The following is an 8655-nucleotide window of genomic DNA, read 5'->3' on the forward strand; positions in this document are numbered from 1 at the left end:
TTCACCCTCTTTCTGGGCCAGAAAGATGATGACTGTTGGCATGAGACAACAGCTTATTGCTGTTTTCCTCAAAGAATAAAAAACCAGTGGCCATAGTGTGGACAGAACAAAATTTGAAGGATATTAGTAAGGGATCTAATTGATTTGATTTGATTTTTAAGGAATGCGAATTCCTCTAAGCAAGAAGTAGGCACATTAATTATTTATGGGGTTCTATGAGATCTTATTTGCAGAGCAGGAACATGAGCATGGGGAAAAAAGATGTTTTATCCTACCTCAGCCAGAAACTCATATGGCTTAATTTGTGGTTTGGGTAGATATTTAAAATGCAAGGTCAAAGGATATCACAGGGAAGAAATCTCTGCTTATATTGGTCACTTGTTCTAAATTCTGCCCTAAGAAATATGAACTTAATTTCCCACCATAACAGTTGTGACTATGTATGTGTCCCTCCTCAAAGACATTTTGCAAATGTCTGAGTGAATTTCTGAGAGTTGAGTTAACTATATCATTATTGGTTAATTCTGAATTGTTTACATCTCGGTTATTCACTTGTGATCAATGTACAAACACTTCTTTTTAACCTCAGCACAGTCTGGTTAAATCAGCGGTTCTCAACCTGTGGGTGGCGACCCCTTTGGCGGTCGAATGACCCTTTCACAGGGGTCGCCTAAGACCATCCTGCATATCAGATATTTACATTACGATTCATAACAGTAGCAACATTACAGTTATGAAGTAGCAATAAAAATAATTTTATGGTTGGGTCACCACATGAGGAGCTGTATGTAAAGGGCCAGAAGGTTGAGAACCACTGGGTTAAATGGAGACAAGCCAAGGCCTGAAGACGAGAAGACTGTAGAGGAGCTTACACAGTCCCTCCCATGCAGAGAATGATCAATAAAGGCTAGTTGTTGTGATTAATGCTGATACGTGTCCACTAGACATACAACTTATGGCAAAGCCACTGCATTCTCTTATATATAAAAGTGGCTTGTCTATATTCTGGGATGATGGCAATAATAAGTGATAAAGAGAATTAAAAACACTTTGAGCCCTGGCCGGTGTGGCCCAGGTGGTTGTCTGGCACACCAAAAGGTGGCGGATTCTGGTCCTGGTCAGGGTACTTGCGGGAGGCAACTGATCGATGTTTCTCTCACATCTATGTTTCTCTTCCTCTCTCTCAAATCAATAAAAAATGTTTTGAAAAATTAAATATGACAATTTAAGACATGGTCACTTCCCTTATCTCCCAACAAGCTTCTGGGAGATAGAAGCTTGTCTCCTCATTGGCTGGTGCCTGGCCCTGGGACACAAAGTGGCTTTATTATTTCCTGAAAGAGTAGAATACAGTCAGGAAAATCCACTGTGCGTGGGGGGATATAATCTACAGGAAGCTGAATACAGGAGGGCTCTGGCTTCCTCCAGTTTGGGTGTTTGATATCACGGCCTGGCCGCCAGCAATGTGGATAACTGCCCGTGGGCTCTGTCCTGTCCTTCATCTCCCTAAGGAGCAGGCTGCTGTAGAAAGTACTTGCACGTTGGGCTCAGGAAGCAGCAGCGTCAGGGTTACCTGTAGGTTGTATCAACACTCAGGTTGGCTGCCGCCAGCTCTGACGGAGGTATCCAGGCAGGTAATGTGTTCCCAGCGACCCATTTTGTCCACTCAAATAAGCCAGGCTCCACACGGATCTTCAAGTGATTTTCTTGTTGTAAACCTTGAGGGAAAATAAAACGAAGGTGAAGGAAACGCCCCTATGTTCTCAGAGAAAAAGCAAAGGGAGGACAAATTGTTACAAAAAATTCTGGTCAACCTTCCATTCTCTTTTCAACCAGATACTATCATAGAGCAAAATAAAGTGCGCGCATGTGGGTTTGGACCAGGTGTTTAATTTTTGGAGTTACAAATGTATGAGTTGAATACTGGGCCACACCACCAGAATGGACGTACGCTAGTTTGAAGTGGCATGTGGTTTAGAAAAAAAACACAAGTCATTATCCCCATAACTTACATAGTTCTGTGACTGCTACGATTCCTTTTCATAAGTAAGTGCCCAGACTGTCTTATGAAGAGACTTCAGAGATTCTCTTAGCATCCACTAGCCTACAGTAGCTTTCACTTATTTGAATATCATGTAAATTCACTTTCTCTATCAGAGTATCCAATGTTGAATATTTACAATGTCAGCACACAAGTTCGTGTTTTATTGCTGTGTAATTACCCTCAGAGTGGGAATTGGCCCCTATTAACTCTCTTTATATTGCCTTAAGCCAAGTTTGGTTTACTTAAGACTAATGAGTAGGAGTCTAATACAGTGTAAATTACTTGTAGGTGCAGCTATTTCTGGCTCGTTCCTTTGTTTGGTGTAAGTAAACAGCCCCATGTCGTTTCTTCTAGTTTTCTTTCCAGTGAAATGAGAATGGCAATCCCGGGAACTCAAGCTCCTAGGATTTCAGGGTGAACACTGAGCGCCTGTATAGCAATGGTGCTTTTACATGCCAGTGAAGAAACCAGATGACAGGTTTGCAGGCAGCAGGAGCACTGCTCCTGGGAGAGGAGGAATAGCTCCGTGGGGGAGTGGCCTGTTCAGGGCGCTGCAGCCTCTAAGCAATTGCCAGATGACAATACTTTACACGCCTGCCGTTCACCCAAGAAAAACATTTTCAAAAAAATTACTTGTGTACATCCTTTCATCACACTTTATGCTGGCAGCATATGGTTTGGGGACTTTTATACAGACATCTTCCAAAAGAATCACCGCTAAAAATTTAAAGCTTTGACCTGGTTAATATCCCATGAGTCTAGGAATCTGCCTGGAGACAGAGGGATGGACTGGTTGACCTTTACCAAGTCTTACCTTTCAAGATGTTGTGTGCAGTCTGAACACAGCGCAGGGATGGGGAACAATAGATATGGTCAATTGTGGTGTTACTTTCCAATAAGGCTTCACCTGCAAAGGAAACCAAAGGAGAATCAATCTGATGGACTCAGCCTCCATGTGGGCACGGGGCAGGGGGCCTGCTGACCTCGCCTTTTCTGGGAGGGATTACTTACAGCCAGCAGTTTCTGCCTTTTTATTTTGTTTGTTTCCAACAAACCCTTTGCTAGAGAGAGATGTATTTCTAGGCAAAGAAGCCAAAAGACTCCTTTTCATCTTTTTCTTTCCTTCTCTCTGGTGCTACCAAGTGACAAAGTGTCCATCTAGGACAGGGGTCCTCAAACTACGGCCTGCAGGCCACATGCAAATACAAATATTGTATTTGTTCCCGTTTTGTTTTTTTTACTTCAAAATAAGATATGTGCAGTGTGCATAGAAATTTGTTCATAGTTTTTTTTTAAACTATAGTCCGGCCCTCCAACGGTCTGAGGGACAGTGAAAAAGTTTAAAAAGTTTGAGGACCCCTGATCTAGAAGATCTAGAAGCATGATAATGCTCTGATTTCAAGTTTGTCTTAAAGTAGGAGGGTTTATATTCTAAAAATCGTGTCTTGATTTAATTTTCTGCTAAACATATTCTTGGCCATATTCTTGGACACCAGAGGTAAATCTCAACACCCAATACTTCAACACTGTCTCCTGGAACCCGCTGCTTCCCTCCACTGGATAAAAGTCCAAACTCCCTCACAATGGTATGGTCAAGGTCTTCCCCGGACTGGTCTTTATTCATCATCCAGCCTCCTCTGCTGCCCTGCCCACAATCTACGCTCCAGAACCGGGACAGCCTCTCCCTCCACACTCCATGCTGCTGCTCGTGTCTCTGACTTCCTGTTGCTCTTCCCACGGGGATGCCCTTCCCTCCCTCCTTCTCCTTCTCTATCCAGCTGGCTTTGACTCAGATCGCAGCTTACCTCTCTTCCCCCCTTTTTGCCCTCATAATTCTTTTTCTTTTGATTAGAAGGTTGAAATCAATGTAGTCTTTTTAAATTTTGTTTTTCAATGACAGTTTCCATTCAATGTTATTTTGTATTAGTTTCAGGGGTACAGCATAGTGTGGTTAGACAGTCATATTTGCAAGACGCCCCTCCTGACATTTCCTGTACCCACCCAGCACCATACACACTTATTACAATACGAGAGGCCCAGTGCACAGATACGTGCACATTGAAAGGAAATTAAATTCAAGGTGGCCAGCAGGGCGGGACTGGGCGCGAGGGCTGGGCATGCCCTGGAGCCAACCTCCTATAGTCCCTCTCCGGCCAGCCGCACCTGGGGAGACATGGGGCTCAAAGGGCATCTGTGGAGTGAGCGGGGCCCCTCTGGAAAGTGGGGTCCCTCAGCCTGGCCTGTGGGGATCAGGCCAAATCCAGCTCTCTGACATCCCCCAAGGGGTCCCCTGGAATCGGGCTGCTTCCTCTCTGGTTCCGGGTGCATCACCAGAGAGCCACAGCTGCCAAGTCACCGCAGCTTGGCAGTTCCTGTGTTGAGTGTCTACCCCCTGGTGGTCACTTCGCTTCATAGCTACCGATCGGATGGTCGCTTAGGCTTTTTTTATATAGATTATTGCCTATATTCCCTGTGCAGTACTTTACATCCTCACAACTGCTCTGTAACTACCAATTTGTACTTCTTAATCCCTTCTGTAGAGAGTGCCTGGGTGAGCACCTGAGCAAAGGTTGTCAGCTGAATCTAGCAGCAACGGCAGCGCCATGTCCTGGAAACATCCCTCGCCAAAGGCAGGAATGTTGTCAGTCCTGACCTTTAGCTCAGGCACCAGGGGGTGGGTGCCATTATCTGGTTCACTCAGGCGCGGAGGCAGATGCAATTATCTGGGTCCAGCCAGGCCTGACAATTATGAGAAGCCACAGAATGAAGAATGCAGCCTGATCTTCAAAGCATGATTTCACATAATTTCCTTTGTCTTAAACTCTAGTAAAACTTCCTGGTATCAAGCTGTCTATAATAACTGCACTGCACTAGCTCTGAGTTACTGTCTCTCCATCTGAGAACAGTGTCCCACCTGGTCCCAGCTTTACTCACTGTCTCTGTGTCTGTCTCTCTCTTTTTCTCAATCCCCAGTCACCCCTACTCAGGCCTCATTCACTGTCTAGCCATGCCGGTCACAGCTAACCCCACATCTTTACCTTTCTACTCAGTCCTTTCAACCTACCTCTTCCCTGACAACTAGCAATCTGTTCTCCGTAGCTATGAATCTGTTTCTATGTTGTTTGTTTATTTATCCTGTTCTGTATTTGTCTTTTTCTGATTTTTTCACTTAGCATAATACCCTCTAGGTCCAAATGGTGAGATTCCTTTTTTTTCTTTATGGCCGAGTCATATTCCATTATACATATATATATCACCTCTTCTTTAGCCACTTGTCCTTTGATGGATGCTGGGTTGCTTCCATATCTTGGCTATTGTAAATAATGCTGCAATGAACACAGTGGTGTTTATATTCTCTTAAATTAGTGTTTTGGGTTTTTGGTTGTTTTTCTTTTGGATATATGCCCAGAAGTGGAATTGTTAGGTCACAGAGCAGATTCATTTTTAATTTTTTGAGGTAACTTCATACTGTTTTCCATAGTGGTTACACCAATCTTCATTCCCACCAACAGTGCATGAGGGTTCCCTTTTCTCCACATCCTCACCAACTCTTGTTTGTTGATTTACTGATGAGAGCCTTTTTGGTTTTAATTTGCATTTCTCTGATGAGTGACATTGAGCATCTTTTCATATGTCTATTGGGCATCTGCATGTCCTCTTTTTAGAAGTGTCTATTCAGGTCCCGGGCCATTATTTATTTTTTTATCCTCACCTGAGGATATGTTTTTATTGATTTTAGAGAGAGAGGAGGAGAGAAAAAAAGGGAAGCATCAATATGAGAGAGAATCATCAATTGGTTGCCACCCATACAAGACCAGATGAGGGATCAAACCTGCAACCCTATGGAGTCTGGGATAACACTCCAACCAACTGAACAACCAAGTCAGGGCATCCTCTGCCCATTTTTTAATCAGGTTTTCTTTTTCAGTGTTGAGTTGTATGAATTCTTTATAAATTTTGGTATATTAACCCCTTACCTGATGTATCACTGGAAAATATCTTTTCCCATTAAGTAGGTTGTCTTTTTGTGTTTTTGTTTGTTTTTAAATATATTTTATTGGTTTTTTACAGAGAGGAAGGGAGAGGGATAGAGAGTTAGAAACATTGATGATGAGAGAGAAACATCGATCAGCTGCCTCCTGCACACCCCTCACTGGGGATGTGCCCACAACCAAGGTACATGGCCTTGACTGCAGTCGAACCTGGGACTCTTCAGTCTGCAAGCTGATGCTCTATCCACTGAGCCAAAACAGTCAGAGCAGTTGTCTTTTTGTTTTGTTCATGGTTTCCTTTGCTGTGCGAAAACTTTTTGGTTTGATGTAGTACCATTTGTTTATTTTTTCTTTTGCTTCTCTTGCCCAAGGAGACATATCAGAAAAATACATTGCTAAGAGAAATATCAGAGATTCTACTTCCTTAGTTTCCCTTTCTTTCTTTTTCTTTTTTTTATTGCCTAAAGTATTACAAAGGGTATTACATATGTGTCCTTTTTTTTCCCCCGCCCATGACAATCCCCTGGCCTCCCCTACCCTGCAGTGTCTTATGTCCATTGGTTAGTTTCCCTTTCTGATAGTTCCCTTTATGGTAGTTCTTCTAAAACTTTTATGGTAGCCAGGCTTAAGACTTTAATCCATTTTGAGTTTATTCTTGCATATGGGGTAAGAAGATGGTCTAGTTTCATTTTATTTTTTATGTATCTGTCCAATTTTCCCAAAGCCACTTATTGACTGTCTTAACTCATTTGCATGTTCTAGCCTCCTTTGTCAAATATTAATTGACCACATAGGTATGGGTTTATTTCTGGGTTCTGCATTCTCTGTGGTTCATTGATCTATATATATATGTCTGTCTTTATGCCAATACTATGCTGTTTTGAGTACTATAGACTGGTAGTATGTAATGTGATACCTCCAAGTTTGTTCCTCTTTCTCAAGATTGCTGTGGCTAGTTGGGGTCTTTTGTAGTTCCACATAATTTTTTTGATTATTTGTTCTAGTTCTGGGGAAAATGCCATTGATATTTTGATAGAAATTACATTGAATCTATCTATAGATTGTTCTGGGTAGCAAGGACATTTAAATTATGTTAATTTTTCCTATCCATGAGCATGGTATATACTTTCATTTATATCTTCTTTAATTTCTTTCTTCAGTCTTATAAAATTCTGAGTATGTCTTTTAGCTCCTTGGTTAAATTTATTCCTAGGTAGTTTGTTTGTATGAGGCCATTGTAAATGAGATTATTATCTTAGTTTTCCTTTCTGAGAGTTTATTATTAGTGTATAAAAATGAAACTGAGTTCTGAATATTGATTTTGAATCCTGCTATTTTGCCAAATTTATTTTCAGTCTGAAGTGGGTCTCTTATGGACAGCATATACATATATTGTTTTCTTATCCATTCAGCTGCCCTGTATCTTTTGATTGAAACATTAAATTTATTTACATTTTAAGTGATTGTTGATAGGTATGTATTTATTGCCATTTTATTATTCACTAGAGGCCCAGTGCACGAACTCACACACTGGTGGGGTCCCTTGGCGTGGCCCACGGGGATTGGGTTAAAACCGGCTGTCCAATGCCACCTGCCACTCCTGCCTGCCAGGGGCTCACACCCAGTCAGTCCTGATTGGGAGAGGCTTGCACTGCCGCAGCAGCACTCGCCAGCCAGCCATGAGCCCTGCATCTGGTGCCCGTCTTGAGGGGGCTGGGGCCCGGGGCCTGGGCGGTGATTGGCCATCCTGGCAGTAGGTGGGATGCCCTTGCTGGCCCGGGATCCGGATTCATTCCGCTGATGTTCGTGTCAGTTGTCAGGAGCCACCTGGCAGCCACTTTTATATTGTTTCTTCCTTGCAGAGCGTCTCGGGAGGGGAAGCGGCCATGGTGCCCAAGGCCAACTTCCAGGAGGCCAGTGGTGCTGTTGGGATCATGCTGGCAGTACCAGTCCGGTGGTGCCAGTCTGGTGGTGCTGGTCTGTTGGGGCCTGGCCCATTCTCCAGAGATTGGACCTGCAGGACTCCTGAGGGAGTAAATGGCTGCCACTGGGCTGGTGGGCTGCCAGGATGGGTCAATCAGCTGAGCGGCACTCCCACTGTGGGAGCACACTGGCCACCAGGGGGCAGTTCCTGCATTGAGCGTGTGGAAGGATGTCTGGTCTAATGAGTATATTACACTTTTATTATTATACTAGAGGCCCGGTGCACAAAAATTTGTGCACTGGCGGGGGTGGGGGGTCCCTCAGCCCGGCCTGTGGCCTCTCGCAGTCTGGGACCCCTTGGGAGATAACGACCTGGTGGCTTAGGCCTGCTCCCAGGTGGCAGAGGGCAGGCCTAATCCCTAGGTGCAGCCCCTGGTCGGGCTCAGAGCAGGGCCAATTGGGGAGTTGTGGCGTCGCCCCCTGTCATGCACAGAGCAGGGCGATCTGGAGGTTGTGATGCCACCCTCAGTCACGCTCAAGGTAGGGCCGATTGGGGAGTTAGGGCATCGTCCCCTGTCACACTCAAGGCAGGGTCGAAGAGGAGGTTCCGGCGCCACCCCCTGTCATGCACAGAGCAGGGCCAATCAGGGGGTTGGGGCACTGCCCCCTGTCACACACAGAGCAGGGCCCATCAGG

General features: G+C 44.4%; 1 protein-coding gene across 1 annotated transcript in view; it reads right to left on the reverse strand.

The window, feature by feature from the left end:
- Positions 1-1190: 1190 nt before the first annotated feature.
- Positions 1191-8655, reverse strand: part of UBASH3B (ubiquitin associated and SH3 domain containing B) — a 24080-nt gene continuing 16615 nt past the window's right edge. The window contains exons 10-11 of the mRNA XM_006767949.2: positions 2859-2951; positions 1191-1718 (exon numbers count right to left, since the gene is read on the reverse strand). Coding sequence (XP_006768012.1) covers positions 1570-1718; positions 2859-2951 — 242 coding nt within the window. The 3' untranslated portion in view covers positions 1191-1569. The remainder of the gene's footprint in view (positions 1719-2858; positions 2952-8655) is intronic.

Source organism: Myotis davidii, unplaced genomic scaffold, assembly GCF_000327345.1.
Source record: "Myotis davidii unplaced genomic scaffold, ASM32734v1 scaffold203, whole genome shotgun sequence".
Lineage (NCBI taxonomy): Eukaryota > Metazoa > Chordata > Mammalia > Chiroptera > Vespertilionidae > Myotis > Myotis davidii.